This window comes from Oryctolagus cuniculus, chromosome 20 (genome assembly GCF_051225735.1).
Source record: "Oryctolagus cuniculus isolate XC-2025 breed Fujian yellow rabbit chromosome 20, ASM5122573v1, whole genome shotgun sequence".
NCBI lineage: Eukaryota > Metazoa > Chordata > Mammalia > Lagomorpha > Leporidae > Oryctolagus > Oryctolagus cuniculus.
Genome location: NC_142886.1, coordinates 20,961,628 through 20,986,380, shown reverse-complemented (window position 1 = coordinate 20,986,380; position 24,753 = coordinate 20,961,628). Strand labels below are relative to the sequence as shown.

Genomic DNA, 24,753 nt, shown 5'->3' with positions numbered 1-24,753 from the left:
CGCCCTAGTCATTACGTTTACTCTGCGCCGGAAGAGGAACCCGGGGGTGGTTAAGAGCGATGGCGGCGGTGGACATCAGAGGTAGCGTATATTGTTATTCTTTGTTTTCTGGTTTCCTACGAATTGGTCTGGTGATTTATAACTTACGGAGGGAGGCAAGGTTCCAATTCTTTTGTGAGGTCTCGCAATCTTTTCTAAATGGTTTGTGTGGACAGCCTGAGGCTGTAATCTGGGGAAAGTTGCCGACTCTTGCCGGTTTCGGAGTTTTTTAAAAGCGTCGTAGCGAAAGGTTTGGAAAAAGCTTTGGGGTTTGTGCCCCAGACCTAGAGCATTGCCGTGCACACATATCCTTGCAGCAACATTGGGCTTATTTAGATGTGAGAGAATGGCTTTTGGGCAGAGAGGAGAAGGATTAAGGAGACGATTTGATTCACCCCTTAGCACTTGACAAAGAGGCGGTTTATTCTTGAGATCACACCCCACGGATCCCTGGGCGTAAATCCCTAAGATCTATTGCAAGTTTTGTTTTTGAATCCGGAACGCCTTCCGTCAAACACCCAATTCTGAGTGTGCTTCTCCCCCCCGCCCCTCCGTCCGGGTCACCTACATGGGTGACAGGGACCCAATTACTTGGACCATCAGCTGCTGCCTGCCAGGTGCATCTGCAGGAGGCTAGCTTGGAAGTGGAGGTGCTGCTAAATCTGAGGTGCTCCAGCGTGTGATGTGGGCATCCCAGGTGGTGGTTTAACCTGCGCAATGCACACGCCTCTCATAGTTCTTTTTAAACACTTAAAATTCATATAAAAGGAACAAATTTCATGTGTTTCATATATATAATTTTAAGAGGATAGTTCACACTCTACCCCACCCCCCTCCCCCGCTCCTACCATCCTTCTTCCTTCCTTTCCTTTCTTTTAGTATTTTACAAAGATACACTTTCAATTTACTTTGTAATCTCAAGCTTAACCGTCCACTAAATAAAGAATTCAACACATAGTGAACATAGTGAGTGGAAAAATCACTGTTCATCTCACAGCTTTTTTTTTTTTTTTTTTTTTTTTTTGACAGGCAGAGTGGACAGAGAGAGAGAGACAGAGAGAAAGGTCTTCCTTTGCCGTTGGTTCACCCTCCAATGGCCGCCGCGGCCGGCGCGCTGCGGCCGGCGCACCGCACTGATCCGATGGCAGGAGCCAGGAGCCAGGTGCTTCTCCTGGTCTCCCATGGGGTGCAGGGCCCAAGCACTTGGGCCATCCTCCACTGCACTCCCGGGCCACAGCAGAGAGCTGGCCTGGAAGAGGGGCAACCGGGACAGAATCCGGTGCCCCGACTGGGACTAGAACCCGGTGTGCCGGTGCCGCTAGGCGGAGGATTAGCCTAGTGAGCCGCGGCGCCGGCCCATCTCATAGCTCTTAATGTTACTTTAGTATCTGTTGTCATTTTGAGGCAGCAGAGGAGTGTGGGCTATACACCCTTAGCTTGCCTGGATTCAAATCTCAGCACCACCGTTTAGCAGCTAGGCGATCTTAGACAAGCTACTTAGCCTCAGGCTTCAGGTTCTTAAAATGTAAAATTGTATGAATACTGCCAGACTCTTGAGTTATTGTGTAGTAAAGAGGTTAGAACAGGGCCAGGTATACATTCAGGGTTCAAAAGTTATAAAGGTAGGACCTCCCTTTGCACTGATTTCATGTTATACTTATCCTTGTTTTCTTCTTTGAGTGGTTTACTAAAAGAAATAATTCATCTGATAAAACTGCTGATCAAGAAATTTGTGAAAATTAAAATAGCTTGGTGAGGAAAACTAGAGGGAGAACTCATTAACAATCACTTTGGACAGTTGACATTTATGATTCCTTCTGATTTGGGGAGCTGTATTCCATATTTAAACTCAGAATATCCAAGCCAAATTCATTATCATTACTTTCTAAAATGAATTGTTCTCTGAGTTTATGACTGGCCCTTAAGGAAATTGTCTTTCTTTCCCCTTGAAAAATGTTTTTTATCTCCTTGTCTCTGTGTACTGCTATTGCCTTCTACAGCTCATCACTTCATTCCTGTATTTAGTGACTTTCCATAATTGTTGATAAATAGCATCTATAATTAACTATTTGTCTCAGTAGAATATTCTACCAATGCTGAGCTGATCTGTAATATTATAATCCTATCATCAGTGACTGATTTTGACACAATATAGGCATACAAGGTAATTAAAAATTCATGGAAAATGGAACTAAAAGGTAAATTTATTTTGGTTCATGAAAATTTGGAAGGCATGCATATGAAGAGCCTTCAGAAAGCTCATGAAAATGTGTGTTATGAAAAATTGTGCATGGACTTCAAGGTTTTTTGCACCAAAATAAACTTAACTTTCAATTCTGCTTTCCATGAGCTTTTTGAAGTGTCCTCATAGTTTCTATGAAATGCTTTTATATATCCATTCCTAAGGAAATAAAAGATATGTAAGTACTTTTACTCTAGATAAAACTATATTAATAATTGGATAATAGTATTTAAAGCTGAGAGTGATTGTCTGTAGTTACTTTTTGTTTGAAAACATTATTTCCTGATCTGCTGTACAAGAGTACTTTAAAAAGTTCATGGAAAAATGTGCATTATCTTTTAATTTCATTTTCTGAGAACTTTTTGTAGTTCTCTCATATTTTTGATTGTGGCATAATCCATTTATGATGATCTGTCTAAACAGTCTGTGAATTATTTTGATCATCATCACTTTATCTATCTTATCCTTTATAACATACAAAACACATTTTACCTTTATATTATTACTTTTTGCCTTTTGATTCATTCATCTCAAAACTGCTTGTCTCTTTGAATTAGGTTTGACTTCTCATAGCTGCCCAAGTATTTGTAGTATAAGAGAGATTGAAGTTTTTCAAGCAGTTATATAGATATTTTAACTTACACATAGTACAGTTTAGTAAATACAGTGTTCTGAAACATCATCACAGTCAGTAGCCAATAAAAACTTACTAATTAAAGATGTCTGGGAGGGGCCAGCTCTGTGACATAGCAGGTGAAGCTGCTGCCTGTGGTGCCAGCATCCCATATGGGCGCTGGTTTGAGTCTCGGCTCCTCCACTTCTGATCTAGCTCTTTGCTATGGCTTGGGAAAGCAATAGAAGATGGTCCAAGTCCTTGTGCCGCTTTACCCGCATGGGAGACCCGGAAGAAGCTCCTGGCTCCTGGTTTTGGATCAGCCCAGCTCTGGCTATTGCTGCCATTTAGGGAGTGAACCAGTGATAGAAGACTTCTCTCTCTTTGCCTTTGTCTCTCTGTAACTCTGCCTTTTAAATAAAATAAATAAATAGGTATCTAAGAGCCAGCATTATGGCACAAATTAAGCTGCTACCTGTGACAACGACATTTCTTGTGGGAGTGCGGGTTCGAGTCCCAGATGCACCACCTCTGGTCCAACTTCCTGCTGATAAGCTTGGGAAAACAGTGCAAGTACCCCCAGCCACTCATGTGGGAAACCAGATGGAGTTCCAGGCTTCTGGCTTAGGCCTGGCCCAGCCCTGGCTGTTGTAGTCATTTGGGAAGTCAACCAGTGGGTGGAGTATCTCTGTCTCTATCTCTCTCTCTCTATCACTCTACCTTTTGAATAAATAAAGTCTTTTTTTAAAGGTATCTAACTCTGTTTTTCATGTTTTCTTTTTAGTTCGAGATATAATTCTCTAATATAATAAAGTATGTATGTAATTAAACTAAACTGTTTAGGTTTTCATCAGTCTCATTTATGGTAAATGGCTTCCCAGCATATTTCTGTGCCTCTTAATGATATCAAATTGGTAGCTATGAATGTTTTCTTTGTTATGCATGCTGTTTGAACATTTTGAATTAGTTTCCAGTATATGAAAACTCATGCTTTGCAATTTCTAAAAAAACTGTTTAGATTTCAAAGCTTAAGAGTTCTTTACTTAATCACAGAGACAGAGAGGGATCTTTCATCCCCTGGTTCACTTCCCAAATGCATGCAATAGCCAGCACAAGGCCAGACTGAAGCCAGGAGGCTGGAACTCCATCCAGATTTCTGATGTGGGTGGCAGGGGCCCAAGTTGTTGAACCATCATCTGCTGACATCCCAGGGTGTGTATTAGCAGGAAGTAGGATTGGAAGCAGAGCTAGGACTGGAACCCAGGCACTACAGTATGGGATGTGGGCATCCCAAGAGGTATCTTAACCTCTGTGCCAAATGCCTGCCCCCAGTCAAATTATTGTTTATTTTTTTTTTTAATTTATTTATTTATTTGAAAGTCAAAGTTACACACACACACACACACACACACAGAGAGAGAGAGAGAGAGAGAGAGAGGTTTTCCATCCTCTGGTTCACTCCCCAATTGGCCACAACAGCCAGAGCTGTGCCGATTTGAAGCCAGGAGCCAGGAGCTTCTTCTGGGTCTACCATGTGGGTATGGGGGCCCAAGCATTTGGGCCATCATCTACTGTTTGCCCAGGCCATAGCAGAGAGCTGGGTCAGGAGAGGAGCAGCCAGGACTAGAACCGGTGCTGATTGGGATGCCGGCATTGCACTGCAGCTTTACCTGCTACACCACAGCGCCGGCCCCTCAAATTATTCTTTAAATGTGTAGTATACTTCATATGTTCATACCTCTGTGTATGCGTTCCTCTCTCTCTTCTTTAACATGCATTGCTAAAACTTTCCTCCTCAGTCCTTGAGAAATCATTTACGGTCTCCAAGGCAGAGTATTCTGTTTCCTCCTCTGTGCTCTGAGAACACATTTACCCCTGGCTTTATGTAGCAGTTGTGTAGTGTTGTCATTGCTTTCTTGGCATACTTCTCTTTTCAGTTAGTCAGTGAGAGTATGTAGACAAGGATCAGTGTCATCCTGATTTATAATGCTACTACATTGGATGCATAATAAATATTTGTTGGATTATGTTCTTTCTTTTTTCTAATAATTTATTGTTTTCTTTCTTTCCTGTAGATAATCTGCTGGGAATCTCTTGGGTTGACAGCTCTTGGATCCCCATTTTGAACAGTGGAAGTGTCCTGGATTACTTTTCAGAAAGAAGTAACCCTTTCTATGACAGAACATGTAATAATGAAGTGGTCAAAATGCAGAGACTAACATTAGAACACTTAAAGTAAGTTATTTTAAAGAGGTAGCATCTTTGCCAACTGCAGAATTTGCACTGAATGGTTATTTAAAGCTGTGGATCATTTAGTGCTGAGTAAAGCTTGAGGAAGAAAAATTGGAATTTTGTTTGGGTTTGGAAGAATTTTTATTTGCAAGAGAGTTATTAATATTTGGGTCTTATCAGTCTTTTTTTGAATAGCTTCATAATGTCCATTTAAAATATAACGGAATCAAACTGGCACTCCAGTAAGGGATTTCAGCACCATAAGTGGCAGCTTAATTCCCTGTGCCACAGTGTTGGCTGCTCAGTGGTGGCTTAAATGGCTTTTGTTATGAGGTCGAGAGCAGCTATTAAGACAACTTACTGTTTCCTTTAAACAGTTCATCAGGTCAAAATATTTTGGGGAGCAAAGATAAGATTTTTTGATGTTTTGAGGTTGGGTAGAATTTGTAGTTGAATCTTCATTTTTTGATTACTTATGTGTATTTGTCGATCTTGGTTAGGAAGCATCGTGGTACTTTGCCTTTTTGTACTTTTGTGACTAAAAATACTCAGATTTAAGTTCATGATGAATTTTTTGATGTCTAAAAACCAAATCTTGTCTGGCGCCGCGGCTCAGTGGGCTAATCCTCTGCCGGCACACCGGGTTTTAGTCCCGGTTGGGGCGCCGGATTCTGTCCCGGTTGCCCCTCTTCCAGGCCAGCTCTCTGCTGTGGCCAGGGAGTGCAGTGGAGGATGGCCCAAGTGCTTGGGCCCTGCACCCCATGGGAGACCAGGAGAAGCACCTGGCTTCTGCCATTGGATCAGCGCGGTGTGCCTGCCGCAGCACGCTGGCCATGGCGGCCATTGGAGGGTGAACCAATGGCAAAAGGAAGACCTTTCTCTCTGTCTCTCTCTCTCACTGTCCACTCTACCTGTCCAAAAAAACAAAAACAAAAAATAAATCTTACTCTTTGTGTACATTTTTGCCTGGGAAAATAGCCCATTTTATTCAATAGACAAGTTTTAACACAAAACATACGCAGTTTTAATCCTACTCGAAGTGTTACACTTTTATACAGTAATTTGAATGGCATATAAAATTGTTTGTAGGCGTGCATAGATCTGTTGGTTTCTGTGTTCTGTCTCAGTCAGATGGTTGGAGTTGAATACATTCTTTTACATGCCCAAGAACCCATTCTTTTTATCATTAGGAAGCAACAGCGGCAGTCCCCAACTCAAGGTAAGATATGTAAACTTTGGGCATTATTATCTTCATAAACTGTCGTGCTTTGTTTACTTCATGCCCTATAAGTTCTTGTTTTAGGGAGATGGATTCTGTTTTGTGGATTCCTAAGACCACATACATATTCATGACTTTGCTGGGAGGATTCGCCCAGCTCACAGTTGTAGTCAGCGGCTAAGAATAGTTAACAGCTGTACAGTAAGGAAACACAGCCTGGTGAATAATAGAAAATGACTGACCAAGTGTGGTCTTTAGGAATCTGTGTGCAGATTTCCTACTTTTGTGAAGAGCCGCATTGAACATGCCCTCTGTTCAGCAGTGAAATGCAGCCACATGTAAAATGTCTGCTCTGTGTCTTGTAAGTCTCTGTTTGAGACTCTGAGTTGAGGATTTTTATTGAGGACTGATTATGAAGGCCTCCTGAGCCCACCAGAATTCTAGACTCCCTGAAAAAAAAAAGGAGTCTACAGTAATTACGTGCTTTGTACAGTTTGGGCAGGTTGGTATACTAGGCATAGCTATCACTTAGGAAGTGTTTCAAAAGCCATTTTTTTAAAGATTTTTATTTATTTATTTGACAGAGTTACAGATATAGAGAGAGACAGAGAGAAAGGTCTTCCTTCCATTGGTTCACTCCCCAAATGGCCGCAACGGCCAAAGCCAGGTGCCTCCTTATGGTCTCCCATGTTGGTACAGGGGCCCAAGCACCTGTGCCATCCTCCACTGCCTTCCCAGGCCAAAGCAGAGAGCTGGACTGGAAGAGGAGCACCCGGGACTAGAACCCAGTGCCCATTTGGGATGCTGGTGCCGCAGGCGGAGGATTAACCTAGTGCGCCACAGCGCCAGCCAAAAGTCAAGTTTTAGCAGCTGTACACTTGTACTCCAGGACTTTTCCACAGTGCCCAAACAAAACTGTGCAAGCATTAACGGGGTAACTCACTGCACCAAAGCCGTCTCTTATTGTGAGCATAGCTGTTGGGGTTCCACTTGAGCCTCAAGCATCCCAAGTAACTTTTGTTCTTATCTCAGTCTGCTAAGTTGATTCTGTTACAAAATACTAGGCAGATAGAGTTATATCAAATTCAGAGGATCATTTGAGTATCCTTTTTGACACATTCAATCAAAAGTCTTACCTGGTTATACTACTAAATGAAAACTTACTTGAGACGTAGCACACTGATGAGTATGGAATCCAGATTTGGTTTTGTATTCAAGAGGTACACACTTACTCTAGAGATAAGTAGAACTTGAATCTTAGAATCAGTCAAGACCATGGACAAAATCATCCTGAAGAGAAGAGTCAACGCAGAGAAGCCAGGTAGTGTCATCCTAGCTGCAGCACCCTCAGCGAGATACTTAGGAGCAGCGCTTACCCCGGTATTGGTTTCAGAGAATGACTTACCAAAGAAACTGGTCCCAGAATCCAAGTTTAGTTTCATGATGGAAGATTTAGAGAAAAAGAGAAACTTAGAATAAAGACAAGACCAAGGACATGATTTCCATGGTGGGAGGGTTCAAGGTATAGAGGCTGTATGGCACTGGGCTCACTAGCAGCCGTCTTATTCCTTAGGACTCAGCACTGTGGCACAGAGGCAGGTTCAGTGTATCTGGTATACTCACCCTGGATCCCAAATCTGTTTTGCTGTAAGGTCTTATTTCTCAAAGTGTGATTGACTGATAACAATATTGGCATAGCTTGGGAGCTTGTTAGAAATGCATTATTGCTGCTGAAGAAGAACCTATTTTTAGCAAAATCCATTTGTATCTTAAAGTGGTTTAAAGTGATCGGATGTACTTTGAAATTTTAGAAGTACTGCTGTAAGGCAACAATTGGCACTTATTCTGTGATGGGCCAGAGAGTAAAGATTTTAGGCTTTTTGGGACTCTTTAAGTCTCTGTAATAGCTACTCAGCTGTTGCCAAAGCAGCCTTAAATAACATGCAAATGTGAGTGAGTGTATGTGTTTTCCAGTGCAGCATTAGTTCTTTTTATGAGAATCTGTTTAGCAGTTTGGGTCCATAGCAGTATTCATAAACTTTTTTTCCCCTCTTTAGTTATCCCACTAGCTGATTATTATATCATTGCTGGAGTTATCTATCAGGCACCAGACTTGGGATCAGTTATAAACTCCAGAGTGGTAAGTGTCTTCACACTCTTTAAACACTGAAGTAAACTTAATTGAACAACTTCTAAGAGTCAAACAGGAGTTCTTCTCCCCATTATGAGCTTTATATAAGGGATCTCAATGTCTTTAGAGTTTGATACTTGCAGGGGCTTGGCTGTGGGACAGATATACCAAAGACCCAGTAAAATGGTAATTCAGATTCTAAAAAATAAGAAATCACTGTCTTTGCAAATGTAGTATCTTGGAAGTATTTACTTTGGAAATACTGGGTGACCTAATGAGAAATTTAGAATTTGTTCTCTTTTTCACAAGCTTACTGCAGTACATGGCATCCAGTCAGCTTTTGACGAAGCTATGTCATATTGTCGATACCATCCTTCCAAAGGGTATTGGTGGCACTTCAAAGATCATGAAGAGCAAGGTAGGTAGAACACATCGAGCCTCCTGAAACACCTTTAATCCTCTAGGAATAAAGCTGTTTTCTTGAGAAAATGGGTATTTATGTATCCTAGGTGAGTTTTACTTTTTTGTAGGATGGTGATGTTGCAGCTGTGATTCATGTAACTAGATGTAATAATTGTTCTTACATAGGAACAGATAAAAGTTTAATCTGTTAGGTAACTGGTAATCTTTCTTAAGGTGATTCAAGGTTTTAAAATATTTGGAACATAAGGAAGAAAAACAAGGATGAAGAATGAGCAAAGATGATGTTTCCTACTTACCTATCTTGGATTTTGGGACTGTCTATCCCTACATTTTTCTAAGTAGGGAAGAGGAATTGTTGTTCTCTGAGCCGTATCTCCAGCTGACTAGTCTGTTTTCTGATCTTTCTGTGTTATAATCTGCCATGGTGCTGGGTCCCCTAGTTTCCATGGCTGCTAATTTGCTCATTTCTTCACCATGTTTTACCAACAGAAATACCTCCAGAAATGTGTTGATAATATTATATCTGTAGTTTGCATTTCCTTCTCTGAGAAATAACAGCTCGTAATAAATTAGTGAGGGAAAGTAGACTTTATATAGCATTCAGACCTATGAATGTGTTCTAGTTAAATTTACTCTTACATAGTAGGTCTAGGCAGCAACATCTGATGTAGGGAAGTTTGCCTTAGTTGAATAAAAATGGCCCCAACAGCTGTTTTCCCTACCCCAGTGAAATGCATTGATGCTTGTTTGGAACCCTTAATTTAGAGACAGTTTCCCAGTACACTGTCACTGCCAGGGGAAGTGCCACATGTGAATCATTGCTGTTTCGGGTTCTTTTCTTTCTCACTTAACGAGAAAGTCATTTTGTGTGTGTATGTGCAAATTTTAGTCTTAATAATTGAGCATGGTAACTTGAGTTTGTGAAGCTTGCATTTTCCATTTGTTCCTAGTTCGTTTTTTGGAAACAAAAAGCATTTAATTCGCTTAAAATATACAAAAGGTAATTTCAAACCAATAATCAAGATTGTGATTTAGGTAATTATGAAGAAGTTTAGCTTTGAAACTTACCTCTAACTATGCTTATATACTGAAACTAAAATATCTTTGAGACACATATATCAACTTTTTAAATGTTAGAAATTAACTTCATTTAATAAGGAGAGTTAGAACATATATATTATGGTTAGCTTGCTGGGAAATTGTCTTTGGCATAGCAACTGTTTGAAAAAATGAAGTTTTGAATATGTTCCTGGTGGGTAAAGATTTGTAAAATTTAAGACGCAAAACTAGGCAATGTTTTCATTTGGATTTAATATTTTAATAGATAAAGTCAAACCCAAAGCCAAAAGGAAAGAAGAACCAAGCTCTATTTTTCAGAGACAACGTGTGGATGCGTTGCTTGTAGACCTTAGACAAAAATTTCCACCCAAATTTGTGCAGGTAATGAGAGATATATAGTTAATTTTGATTTGACACTTTTTCCTGACATACTTATCTTTAGTTAAGAATTGTTTGAAGTATCTCTGAGTTAAAGGAAAGGTTAAGACAGACTTAATGGAGGAAACAGGTAAAGGGAATGGAATTAACACTGCTCTATGTTCCTTATTAAATCTTTACAAACTATGAGGACTGACTGTGCAGAGGTAATCTTCCCATCCAAAAGGCTGCTGAAAGTGTCACAGGTGGGAATGCAACTACGTGCTGCCCTTCTAGCCTGACGTAGTAGACACTTAAACTCCTTAAATCATGCTTTTGTAACAAAGAGAACATTTACGGTGTAGAGGGTTTGGTAAGATAAAGGAGTCAGGAATAATAATAGTTACACATACTGGTGGTTTAGTTACAGGTAATCACTGTGGGATTATGGGGGAGGGGTTCAGCAACAGTTGCAAATCCATCTGCCATTCTCCTGAACGGACTTTCAGAGTGAAGTAGTTCTGAGATGGAACAGATAGGCGTTAGCCTCAGTTCTTATGGATCTTTACAGGACTGTGCACATGCAATATCATATGTACTGTATTTCTTGGGTACTAATTAAGGGGTTTTTCAAGTGTAGTTATAAATTAAATGAGTTTTTTTATACCATGAGATGGCCTTACAACAGGCCTTCTCTCCCCTAACTGCACTTTAGTGAGAGGTATGTGCTATTGGAACGGTGATGTGTTATTGAAGGAAGCAAGGACACAAGTTAGAACACTGGGCAGAAAGCCAGTTTGGGGAAATCTCAGAAGTTACACTTAAGGATGGAACAGTGTCTGCTGAATGAACAAACGCATCATGAGTCACCACTATGGAATTTGAGAGGTTAGGTGTAGTTAACCATTCATTGACTGTATATGTATAGTGTAGAACACTATAGGATGTGACTTCTTTTTTAAAGATTTATTTATTTGTTTGAATGACAGAGTTACAGAGAGGCAGAAGCAGAGAGAGAAAAGCCTTTAATCCTCTGCTTCTTTCCCCAAATGGCCACAACAGCCAGAGCTGAGTTGATCTGAAGCCAGGAGCCAGGTGCCAGGAGCTTCTTCTGGGTCTCACACGCAGGTAGAGGGGCTCAAGAACTTGGGCCATCTTCCACTGCTTTCCCAGGCCATAGCAGAGAGCTGGATCAGAAGTGGAGCAGCCGGGATATGAACCAGTGCCCATATGGGATGCCGGCGCTGTGACTTTAGCTAGGTTTATCCCAAGATGGACGTCCTAATTAAATTTGGTCAGAAAGGTATGCCAGCCCATTCTCTTTCCCTATCTTAAGCCATATCCTACTAATTTGACATTATTCGTCAGAGAAGATTAGTCATGTATGTTAGGTAGGTAATGACATCATCCTAGTGTTCCACATAGTTCAGTGCTAGCCATATAAAAATCCCTCTCCCCTCAGCGTTATTGCATGCATTTGCTCTATTTTATTTTTAGAAGGATGACACACAGAGAATATGCACTCAAACACACACAAAGAAGGAGAAAGAGAACATGCTCAAATGTGCTTACTCATTACCCAGATGCCTGCAGCAGCCTCTGGCCATTGGGAACCAGGAACTCAATTCACATTTCCTACATGGATGGCAGGAACCCAAGTACTTGAGGCATCACCTGCTGCCACCTAGTGTATACGTTAGCAGGAAGCTGGAATGGTGAGAGAAGCCAGGACTAAACCCAGGCACTTCAGTGTAGGACTGTGGGTATCTAAACCTTCATTTTAAGTGCTAAGCCTAATGTCTGGCTCCCCCCACTTTTCTACATAGGAGAAATTACTTATTCTCTTATAATTCCCTTATAATACTGTATAATCCCTGTATAATACTTAAAACCAGATATTTTCACAGGACATGATGTGGCCGTTAGTGGTTCCCATGATCACACTCCTGTGTGGAGATTGCTAGTAGAGCTCATAGAATTCAAATAGTTGTACTCTAAGATTTATTTTTGTGATACACTAAGGGTCTACAGCCAGACTGAAAGGGAAAAAGGCACAGGTGGAGTCTGGAAGATTTCTCTTTGTGCAGACTTCCTTATATGTTCTGTTTCCATGAAGGCTACACAGAATCTACTTTTCCTTCAACAACAAAAACACAGCAATAGGTATATGATGTTTCTGTCCAAGGAAATCCATTAGTGAATGAGTGCCTGAGTTTTTTTGAGGAAGGGGGATTTGTCATATAGGTACCTTTTAATATATACTAAAATTGTACAGTCCCTGAAGGGAAGCAAACATTCATCGTAAACCATGTTCATTAGATAGTCTAGGCACAGTGAGCCACTGTTATCAGGGAATTGTGGGAACCTTCCCAAAATTCAAGTTCCTAGGTAAGAGCCAAGGGCCAGCCTTGCAAGTAGGCTTTTCTGAGGAAAAGAGCCTTGGAGTTTCTGTGTTACCCTCTTCTGCACAGTGAATAATAGTATGGAGCTCAGTTCTGGTCTTAAGTGTCCTTAGGCATTGGCAGCATGAATCTGGAACGTCTAATAGGAGATAATTTTGAAGTCTTTATTCATGGGAATAGGTAAGAAAGCTTAGCTTGGGCATCTAAATTCTGAAAGAAATTCAGCAAACAGATGGGAGTCCTTAACTCTAGAAATGAAGGAATTAACTTCTTTCTTCTGAAGTGACATGGAGCTCTATGAGTATTTTAATTGTATAAGGGGAGGAGCCTGTGCTGTGGTGTAGTGAGTTAAGCTGCCACCTGCAGTGCCGGCATCCCTTATGGTTTATGGTTCAAGTTCTGGGTGCTACACTTCCAATCCAGCTCCCTGTTAATGTGCCTGGGAAAGCCAGGGAAGGGTGTCCAAGTCCTTGGGCTCCTGTCTTCAGCCTGGCCCAGCCCCGTCACTGCAGCCATTTGGGGAGTGAACCAGCGGATGGAAGACCTCGCTTTCTCTTTGTCTTTCCCTCTCCCTCTCTCTAACTCTGCCTTTCAAATAAATAAAGTAAATCTTAAAAAAAATGTATTGAGGAGTGGGCATTTAGCCTAATGTATCCAGATCTCACATCACATTGGCATGAACCTAGGTTCAGTTTCTGGCGTTGGCTCTTGACCTGAGCTTCCTGCAAACACCGACCTGGGGAGATAGTGGTGATGGCTCAAGTAATTGGTTCCTGCCACCCACAAGAAGACCTGAACTGAATTTCCAGCTCTTGGCTTCAGGCTTGGTCCAGCCACAGTGGTCACCTGCATTTGGGGAATAAACCAGTGGATAGGAGCTCTGTCTGTCTCCCAAATAAATAAGTAAATTTTAAAAAATTAAAATGCATATATATGTATACATGCATATATATAAATATATGTGTGTGTGTGCATTGTCTTTATGTATGTAAAGGTATAATAAATTTGAAGGTAGGTTGAAAGAAAGTCCATGGTATTGGCATCTTGTTTTTAAACCTGGGAGGCAGAGGATCATGGATTGAGAGTAGGTGTTAGGTTGTAAGCCTTGGGAAGGGGGAAGCGGGTATTTTAAAGCTTTTAACTTGGGTGATGAACAAGTGAGGTGACAAGGTCCAGTCAAGGAAATTGCTGTACAGAGTGCAGGCCTTGACCTTATTTCTGACCTCTGATGCCCCTGTCAGTTTTTCCTTTTATGCTCATAAGAAAATATCTTTCTTCCTCCTTATTTTTTTATACCTACCATCTTGAAAAGTTGGAGGGTTCAAAATGTTGTTCTCTTAAAATTCACGTCCCCTAAGCTGAGAAGCCTCTGGGGTCTTGTAAAGTTCCAGTTTTTCCTTCCATTCGATTCTATGTAGCTACTCTGTGTAAAGCACTGTAGCCTTTGTTCAGAGATAGAGGTCTTTGTTGGATGTTCAAAGATTTTTATGGTTGACTGTTCTAGTTTTAGGTTTGCATCTTTTCTGGAATGAAGGCTAATTGGAAAATGAAAAAAATTTTTTGTGGACATGAGTTGTAGTTTTTAAAGTCATATATAATGTAATTTGGGTAACGTATTATTTTAATAAATTATGAAGTAAAAAAAATTTTTCTGATCTAACCTGTTGCCTTTTTCTTCTCCCATTTTCCTCTACTTTTAAAAAATTATAGCAAAAGTCTGGAGAAAAGCCTGTCCCAGGTATGGTTCATCTGATATTAATCTATTGAAATAAGACTAATTAACCTGTTTATCTCAGTAACAGCTATTCCTGGGAGATGAGCTATGGTCACTTTCCTTTTAGATTGTCTCATTGTAGTTAGGCACTCTTAACCTTTGAGATTCACTGAATTGCCAACAAGGGATATATTATGATTGTGATACTGATTTTTAATAGCTGAATTTGAGTGAAAAGTAAGTGTTAAGTAGATTGTTTTTAGTTCAGATCTCAGTATGAAAAAAAAATAGTTCATCATGGAAAACAGGTGTTGTTAATGGGATAGAATAATTGGGTATCTTGTTTATAAATAATGTCTAATTTAAATGCCATATGTCTTTTTTCCCCCAGTATCAGAAATTTTTGTACATTAACAGGTTGTTAGATTTATAACTGGATTCTTACATCTGTCTGAAGAAACAGCTAAAGTTAGAACTTGAGATAAGCAGTTTAAAATAATTTTGAAAGAGTAAACCATTCATATAAACCTTTCTCTAAATTTATCTCATTCTTCTACCCTCCCTCCAAAAAAAAATTCTGCTTTTGTTGTCTAGTGGATCAGTCAAAGAAAGAGGCAGAACCTGTACCAGAAACTGTAAAATCTGAGGAGAAGGAGACTACAAAGAATGTCCAACAGACAGTGAGCACTAAAGGCCCCCCTGAGAAACGAATGAGACTTCAGTGAGTATTGGACAATAGAAGTTTGCAAGACTCCTTATCTGTTATACCTCAGTACTGTGGAAGGCTTTGAGCTTTAAGGTCCTTTTACAACCCTGTCATTTATCTGGAACGGACTTGTTTAAGAAAGAGTATATTCTCATTTTGCTTTCTGTGTGAATATATTTTTCCCTTAAGACAAAATAAAGGTATTTGTATATATAATGCTTATCATGATATTTTTCCTTTATTGATTTTAAGTTTTTCCCAATACACTTTGAAGATACCATGGATTAATTTTACAAGTAGTAACTAATCATATTTCCTTTATTATAAGTTGGATATTCTTTAGTGTTAAAAGAAAAACAGATACAGTTTGGAAGATAGGTGGAAAACTTTATCTACGTCACCCTACTATAAATACCTTAAAAGTGTTGGGACTTTTCTGTTCTTTTTTTTTAGGAGATTTATTTATTTATTTTTAAGAATTATTTTATTTATTTGAAAGACAGTAACAGAGAGGTAAAGCCAGAGAGAGGGGTGGGGGGTGGGTGGGGGGGAAGAGAGCTTCCATTCCACTGGTTCACTCTCCAAATGACTGAAACAGCCAGAGCTGAGCTGATCTAAAGACAGGAGTCAGGAGCCTCTTCTGGGTCTTCCATGTAGGTAAAGGGGCCCAAGGACCTGGGCCATCTTCCATTGCCTTCCTAGCCCATAGCAGAGAGCTGGATTGGAAGTGGAGCAGCTGGGACTCAAACCGGTGCCCAAATGGGATGTCGACACTGCAGGCTAGGGCTTTAACCTGCTGTGCCACAGCGCTGGCCCTGTGACTCTTCTTTTAGGCATATTTTTCAGTGTGTGAATACTTTTTAAACCTTCATTTTAAATTAGTTTGTTCATAAAATTTTATTTCATTGCTATATATATTGTAAGAATTTCCCTATGTTAGTTTTTTATGGGTTATGTATTTTAGTGAATAAATAATTCCTATAGGTGATTATATCTCAAATTTTAAAAACTTTTCCTGGGCTGGCGCTGTGGCGCAGTGGGTAGAGCCACTGCCTGCAATGCCTGCATCCCATATGGGCACTGGTTCGAGACCTGGCTGCTCCACTTCCGATCCAGCTCTCTGCTATGGCCTGGGAAAGCAGTAGAAGATGGCCCAAGTCCTTGGGCCTCTGCACCTGCATGGGAGACCTGAAGAAGCTCCTGGCTCCTGGCTCCTGGCTTCGAATTGGTACAGCTCCAGCTGTTGCAGCAAATTGGGGAGTGAACCAGAGGATGGAAGACCTCTCTGTCTCTCTTCCTCTCTCCCTGTCTCTCTCTGCCTCTCCTTCTCTCTCTGTGTAACTCTGACTTTAAAATAAATAAATAAATAAATCTTAAAAAAACTTTTTCCTGTGTTATATTTGAGTTTTTCCCTATTTGCATTATTTAAAAGCAGATTGTAGCTGTTACATTTGTGTGTAATAACCTTTTCAATATTTGGTATTGATTTGGTTAAGCATAGAATTCCAGTGGTCATAATCTGTATGTTTTTATTGTTCTTAGTCCATATGCTAAGTTGCTCTCAGAAGGGTTGCACAAGTTACCAGTCAAATGGCAAAGCATAAAAAAGGTTGCTACAGTTCGGGTGTTCTCTGAAGACCCTTCTGTTAGGGACTTGGTCCTTAAGCTTTCATGTTGATGGCTTAATGTTAAACATTCATGGGTTGAGGGTAGAGACTTTATCCAGTTGTGATTGCTGAAGGCGGGGCCTTGGGGCATGATTAGATTGGATTAAGTTGCTGAGGTGGGTCCCCTGCCATAAACAGACACCTGGGAATGGAGAATCCAGCTCCTTCCCTGGCTCTCCTTGTGATGACGCCTCTGCACGTGCTCTGTCATTGCCAGCCTCCGTCTTTGTTAGCTGCCAGACTAATGGGCCACTCAGTCCTGGAATGTGAATACCACTGAGTATTGTCATTTATGTTTTTAGTGCTGATTAAGTAGCAGTACAACATAATGTTACGTTGTTTAAAGAGGCTGACCAGTTTCTTATCTTTTTTGTTTTATGTAATATTTGATTTTCTGTGCATTTTTATATGTATTGTGTGAGATTTTTGTTTTAACTTTTTGGATATAATTTTAGGTATGCAGAAAAGTTGTAAGGCTATTACAAAGAATTTCTATGTCCCTTTTACCCCAACTTCTCATATATTAATGTTTATCGTATTTTCTCCTTTAGTTTCCTTCTGTCTCCCTCTAAGACTTGCTGTCATTTGCTGTTTATTCTCTCATATACTTTTGCCAATGGTGACAGTAATGTTTACAAAAGAAAATTATGCACTCAATTCAGGTTTTCTGTATCTTTAGTTGTTAGTCTTCTTTAATCTGGAACAATTCGTTAATCTTTATTTTTCATAACAGTAATATTTAAGAGTTCAGACTAATTATGTTGTTAAATGTCTCTCAATTTTAGTTTGTTTAATATTTTAAATTCTTAACTCACGGACTTTTCTTGGTAATACCACAGGAAAGATACTCTGGGGGGCACCTGCTATCCATTTTCCTCATTTTCTGGTGATGTTAATTTAATGGTGATCACTTTGTTAAGGTAGTCTGTCAGGTTGCTCCATTGTAAAGTTACTTTTCCTTTTGTAAGTTAAAAACATTCTGATAAATATATCTTGCTATTCCTCGAACTTTTGCCCACTAGTTTTCCATTGGTAGATCTTGCCTCAGTCCTCAGTCATTATTGTGATGTTCCCAAATAGTGAGTCTCTAATTCCATTCTTCTTTTTTTTTTTTTTTTAAAGATTTATTTATTTGAAAGAGTAAAAGAGAGGGAGAAGAAGAGGCAGATAGAGATCTTCCATCACTTTCCAGGTGGCCGCAGCAGCCGGGTCTGTGCCAGGCCAAAGCCAGGAGCCAGAAGCTTCTTCTGGGTCTCCCACATGGGTTCAGGGGCCCAAGGACTTGGGCTATCTTCTGCTTTCCCAGGCTGTTAGCAGGGAGCTGGATCTAAGTGGAGCAGCTGAACTGTGAATTGGCACCCTTAAGGGATGCTGGCATCACAGGCATTTGCTTTCTCTTTAACCCTCTATGCCACAGTACTGGTTCCTCCAGTATTTTTTTTTTTTTTTTTTTTGATGTTTGTTGGCTTTGGTAATATAAATACTTGTCTATATCACTGTGTACTCCTAGATTCTTGTTTTATGTGTTATTCAATGGATCACATTTCTGTACTATCATTATTTGCATTGATGCTCAAATTGTCAAAAATTGGGCCGATGGGAGCTCCTACCTGATTCCTGTGTCCTTTGGATATGACCCCATCATTTACTGAATGTTTTCTTTGTGCTTTAGCACAGTAAGATATTCAAGATTTGTCATAACCCTGGAGCCAGCCATTTCTCTAAGGATCCTTCTTGATTTTAGTGGAGAATAGCATTTGGAAACCAAGGTCTCTGTTTTGGGTACGCTCATTGCTACTGAGATGTTGTTGCTTCTAGATCCTAGCAGATATACACATACTTCTGTGTGTATAAATGAACATGTTATATTTCTATACACATCTGTGTGACTGTTAACAAGCATCAATTCACTCTGCTATTTATAATTTGAGTTCACTCTTCTTTTCTGTATTGGTAACTTTTGCAAGTTGATGAGAGTTCAGGTTCCCTTTATGCACAGTATGTTTACTTATTTGCTTAATCCTAAGTAAAATGTAATTTTAGAATTTCTGAACTATGCCTCTGTAGAAAAGAATCTTTTAATTAGAGTTTAGTATTTGCTTAGAGTTCTTTTGGTCTTTAGCCTAAAGACATAGTTCAGTACTGTATTAAAAAGTTATTTGGGTTAATTTTTTTTCCCCTTGTCAAGGTGGTTGTTAGTTTATTAGAAGGTTCATTTCATTTGTTTTTGTTTGAAATTCCATTCATATGGTTTCCTTTTCATGTTTTGGGATGTGTGAAATATTAACATGATTTTCAATGTCAGAACTGTCCAAAAGAGATTTTAAGTTTAATACCTCTTCCTCCCCATATCTTTGCTTTTTTGCTTTCCGCCTCATTGCCACTTATTTTTTCAGGATACCTAACCTAATTAGTCTCTAGTTTACCTTTACTGTATTTTTTTTTTTTTTTAAGATATACTTATTTATTTGAAAGTCAGAGTTACACAGAGAAAGGAGAGACAGAGAGAGGTCTTCTATCCACTGGTTCACTCCCCAGTTTGCTGCAACGGCTGGAGCTGTGCTGATCCGGGGCTAGGAGCCAGGAGCTTCCTCTGGGTCTCCCACATGTGTGCAGGGGCCCAAGGACTTGGGCCATCTTCCACTGCTTTCCCAGGCCATAGCAGAGAGCTGGATTAGAAGTGGAGCTGCTGGGTCTCAAACTGGCGCCCATATGGGATGCCGGCACTGCATATAGCGGTTTACCCGTTAACACCACAGCATTGGCCCCACCTTCACTGTATTTCTTTTTGCACAAATGAGCATATATTTTCTTATTTCCTTTTCTTACAAAGAAGGTAGCATATTATATAAACTTTTGTAATTTGCTAATTTTTTAGTTATTTCAGTGTGAAAAATATTAACTCCTTGTTTGTCATACTTACAAGTATTTTCCCAACTCTTTTTCCTTTTTTTCTGTCAAAGCTCCTTTCCTTTCAGCTAAATTATTGTAAAATACATAAAAGTATAAAAGGTAATTGGGTAAAAATTGTACCCATGTAACTCACTATGAGGATTAAGAAATTGAGCATTAGGCCAGGTGTATAGCACAGCAGTGAAGACGCCACTTAGGATACCTGCATCCCATACAGGAGTACCTGGGTTTGAGTCCTGGTTTCTTTTGATTCCAGTTTCCTGCTATTATGTACCATGGAATGCAGTAGATGATGGGTCAAGTAGTTGGATCCCTGCCACCCACATGGGAGATCCAGGATGAGTTCTGTGCTCCTGGCTTTGTCTTGACCCAGCCCTCTCTGTTGCAGGCATTTGGGGAGTGAACTAGTAGATGGAAGGTCTTTCTATGTCTCTTTCAAATAAAATGAAAATGTAATAAAAGGGGGGAGGTGCACAGTGGTTAAGATCCTACTTGGGATGCCTGTGTCCCATACTAGAGTGCTTGGATTTTAGTTGAGTCTCTGCTTCAGATTCTAGCATCCTGTTAATGTGTACCTTGGGAAGCTTGGATTGGATTCTTGGCTCCTGGCTGTTGCAGGCATTTGGGAAATGAACCAGTGGATGGAAGATCTCTGTGGGTTTGTCTTTGTCTTTGTCTCTCTGCCTTTCAAAAAAATAAGTAAATAGAATGAATTATACCATATGGACCTTAAAAAAAAAAAAAAAGGAATTGAATGTTGTCCGTACTTTAGAGGCTCCTTCATACCCCTCCTAAATACAGTACTTGTCCTTCTAATCTGAAGTCACTTTTGTCCTCAGTTTTATGGTAATCACTTGTCTTTACAGTTTTATTTAACAACTGAAAATATCTGTGCTGTATTGCATTATACAAACATTACAACTTTTGGGGCCTGTGTTGTGGCACAGTGGGTTAAGCCTCAACCTGCAATACCAACATCCCATATGGGTGCTGGTTGAGTTCTGGCTGCTCTTCTGATCCAGCTCCCTGTAATGTGCCTCGGAAAGCAGCAGAAGATGGCCCAGTTGCTTGGGCCCCTTCCCTGATGTGGGAGATCCAGATGGAGTTTCAGGCTCCTGGCTTCGGCCTGGCCCAGACCTGGGTGTTGCAGCCATTTGGGAAGTGAACCAGCAGATGGAAGACCTCTTTCTGTCTCTCCCTTTCTCTATGTAACTCTGCCTTTCAAATAAATAAATAAATCTTCACAAAAAGAACATTGTGACTTTTAATGGTGATTGACATTTGGATCGTTTGTGGTTTTGATGACTACTAAAATTGCTTTTGCAACTTTTATGAACTTGTTATAGGACATATTATGAATATTCCAATTTTGTGAATATCGTATGTGTGTTTTGGTGTGTGTTGCTGGCTGAATTGATTCCCATCCCAACCCAAACAAAGTATATAGAAATCCTAATCCTACAAATCTCCAGTACTTCACAGTGTAACTTTAATTGGAAATAGGCCTATTGTGGATGCTACTAGTTAGAGTGAGGCCATGATGGAGTAGGGTGGGTCTCTGATATTACTGAGGTGTTTATAAAAAGAAAGTCATGTGAAGAGACAAGGGAGGCTACCATGTGAAGATGGACAATTCAAGTGATACATCTACAAGCCAGGGAATGCTGTCTTCCCAGCAAATCAGATTCTAAGAAGAAGCGAGGAAGAATTCTGCAGGTTTCAGAGGAGATACGGCTTTGCCAGCACCTTGATTTTGAACTTCCTGCCTCCAGAACTTTGACAATAAACTTGTTTTAATCCACCCAGATTACTGTGCTTTGTTAGTAGGTCTGCTAAACTAACACATTTTGCATGTACCCATTTTGCTGTTTTATTGAAATGGATGGGTCATAAGTATGCCTTTATTCAACTTTAGTTGTTGAGAAAATGTTTTCCAAAGTGATTATACTGTTTATATTCCAGCCTATAATGTATAAGACTTTGGTTTCCATACCTTGTTGACCCTAGATAATGCCAATTAAAGAAAAATTTAGTTATCTTGATGAGTGTTTAGTGGTATCTGGTTGAGACTACAATTTACATTTCCTTTGATGACTTCTTGTATATCTGTTTTTGTGAAGTGTATTCAAGGTGTTTGTATGTTTTTTTTCCTTTGGGTCATCTGTTTGCAGAATCCTAAGAATTCTTTGAATGGAAGTGAGTTGTTATTTACAAATGTTGTGTTTAAATCTCTATTTTTCCCACTCTGTCTTGCTTTTTTATTTGATTGACAGTGGCTGGGCTGGGTGTTTGAGCTAGTGATTAAACCATGATTAGATCCCATATCAGACTGCTGGGTTTGAGTCCCAGCTTTGCCTCTGATTCCAGCTTCCTGCTAATGCTCATCTTGAGAGGCAGCAGGTAATGTCTCAAGTGGTAGGGTCCTTACCACCCATGTGGTAGATCTAGGTAGAGTTGCCTGCTCCTGGCACTGGTTTGACTTAGCCCTAGCTGTTGTAGGCATTTGAGAGTGAACCAGTGGATGGGAGCTATGTCTCCATCTCAAAAAACAAAAGACAAAAACCCTTAATTTTAATGTAGCTCAGTTTGTGTTTTCAGTATTTTCATTTTTCTTTTCTTTTTAAGATTTATGTGTAGAGTGACAGGGAGAGACAGAGATCTTCCATCTGATGGTTCACTTCCCCAGATGGCTGCAACCACTGGTGCTGGACCAGGCTTGAAGACAGGAGCCAGGAACTCCACTGGGTCACCCATGTCGGTATCTGGGGGCCTATTAATTGGGCTGTTACTGCTTTCCCAGGCACATTACCGATGAATTGGATTAGGAACAGAACAGTCAAGACTTGAACCAGCTGTCAGATTTGGGAAGCTGGCATCCGAACTTGCTGTGCCACAATGCTGGCTGCTCATTTTTTTCTTAATGATTGTGTTCTGAATGTTTTTTCTACACTGAGTTTTTGAAGATATTCTCCTGTGTTGTAGAAACCTTATTATTTTACATTTCACATGAAGGACTATAATACGTTAATTGGGACCGACTTGTTGATCAATTTGAGGAGAATTGGTGTTTAAACAATATTGAGTCTTCATTATCACAAGCATGGTTTAATTCTCTATATTTTTGTTTTCTCATCAAAGTGTTGCATTTTGAGAGTACTTCTTGCATGTGTTTGGTTAAATTTATCCCTTGGTAGAACATTAAAAATTAAAAAAGAATTGTTCAGAGTTAGAAAGAAAAACTCCCATTCATGGTTTCACTCTCCAAATACCCACGAAGCCAGAAGCCAGGAACTCAGTGCAGGTTTCCCACCTAGATGTCAGACCCAATCACTTGAGCTGTTATTGCTGCCCTCCCAGGCTCTGCATTAGGAAATTGGGGTCAGAAGCTGGAGCCTCATGTCAAACCCAGGTGTACAAATTCAGGACTACTGTGGAGCTCCCCTCCCTCTCTCTCCCTCCCTCCCTTCCTTCCTTTCTCTTTCTTTATCCCTCTCTCTCTCTCTCTCTCTCTCTATTTCCTTCCTCCCTTCCCCTCTCTTCTTTCCACCCCCCCCCCTTTTAAAAAGATTTATTTATTTGAAAGGCAGAGTTGGGCAGGGTGTGGGAGATATATTTTCCATCTGCTGTTTCACTCCCTAAATGGCTGCAAGGCCAGGCTGCAGCCAGGAGCTTCATCCAGGTTTCCCATGTGGGTGGCAGAGGCCCAAGTACTTGGGCTGTCTTGCTACTGCTTTCCCACATGCAAGCAGGGAGCTGGATCAGAAGTGGAACAGCCTGGACTTGAACCAGTGCTTATGGGATGCTAGCATTGCAGATCGTGGCATGTGTCTTAAGCACTAGGCTAAGTGCCCATCCCATTTTTTTTTTTTTACGTTATGAAAGTATTTAAAACGTGTTAATTTGTTTGCTATATTATATAGACATACACTTGATTTTTGTATAATTGATCTTGTATCTTGTCCCCTTACCAAATTCAGTTATTTATTCTGGTAGCTGCATTTTCTACATCCATGAATATGTCATCTCTGAATAAAAATAATTTTACTTCTTTGTAATTCATATACCTTTTTCAGTTGTAAAATATACAATTTATCATTTTGAGTTTATGCTTTGAGGGCTGGCATTGTGGTGCAGTGGGATAAGCCATTGTTTATGATGATGGTATGCCATGTTGGATTGAGTCCTGGCTGCTCTGCTTCCAATCCAGCTCCCTGCTGATAAGCCTGGGAAAGCAGTGGAAGATGGTTCAAGTACTTGGGCCCCTGCCACCCTTGTGGGAGATCTGGATGGAGGTAGGACTCCTGACTTTGACCTGGACCAGCCCGGGCTGTTGAGGCCATTTCGGGAAGTGAACCAGTGAATGGGAGAACTCTCTCCTCTCCTGTTGCTCTTTCAAATAAATCTTAAAATAAGTATGTTTCAGTGAAATAATATTTATATCGCTATGGGACCATCACCACCATCCATCTCAGTTTCTTGCTTGAGCTTGTTTTTCAGAGAAAAGGAAGGCAACTTTGCAGCACTGTACTTAGTGCCAGACCAGCACAGGCAAGGGGAGGAGAGCTGCAAGGCACTAGTTGGAGTTAGATTTTTGAATATAAAGTATATGAAAGTATATATTGCTTGAACAGAATGTTCCTTTGTACCTTGTTTATTTGTTACTGGCAGGAAGAGTCAGGGCTTTCCTGCCCCCTTCCTGTATCCTGGACACTTCCCTGACTCTGGCTGTGAACATCTGGGCAGGCTCTTCAGGGAGGCAGTTTCTTTGGGGGAACTGCAACTTTCTACTGTCTCCTTTATTTGTCACACATACATAGAGGTTTTTTTTTTTTCTCTGAGCAACTCCCTGGTTATTTGTCAGTAACCTAAGTGAAGAGACTGATTCTATCAACAATGCTAAACTGAAGCTGTGCCCACTAAATAACTTCTTCCCCCCTGCACCTGGCACCTTCCATTCCTATTTCTGACATTATTCATATAACTACTGTAGTTCCTGATGGAATAGTTTAATTTTTCTCTATGGTTCATTTCACTGT

At 40.3% G+C, this 24,753-nt stretch overlaps 1 protein-coding gene across 4 annotated transcripts; it reads left to right on the top strand.

Annotated features, from left to right (window-relative positions):
• Nucleotides 1–35: 35 nt before the first annotated feature.
• Nucleotides 36–15,353, top strand: MED6 (mediator complex subunit 6). Of its 4 annotated transcripts, none has more exons than XM_008248541.5 (8): nucleotides 36–81; nucleotides 4,970–5,129; nucleotides 6,317–6,345; nucleotides 8,403–8,485; nucleotides 8,786–8,894; nucleotides 10,224–10,339; nucleotides 14,428–14,455; nucleotides 15,026–15,353. In XM_008248541.5, the coding sequence occupies exons 1-8, from the start codon at nucleotides 60–62 to the stop codon at nucleotides 15,154–15,156; spliced, it is 678 nt and encodes a 225-aa protein (XP_008246763.3). In that variant the 5' UTR covers nucleotides 36–59; the 3' UTR covers nucleotides 15,157–15,353. The 4 variants fall into 4 exon arrangements, with proteins under 4 accessions (XP_008246763.3, XP_051682275.2, XP_089178340.1 ...); XM_051826315.3 differs by having other exon boundaries at nucleotides 6,254–6,345; XM_089322214.1 differs by having other exon boundaries at nucleotides 6,216–6,345.
• The last annotated feature ends 9,400 nt before the right edge of the window (nucleotides 15,354–24,753 follow it).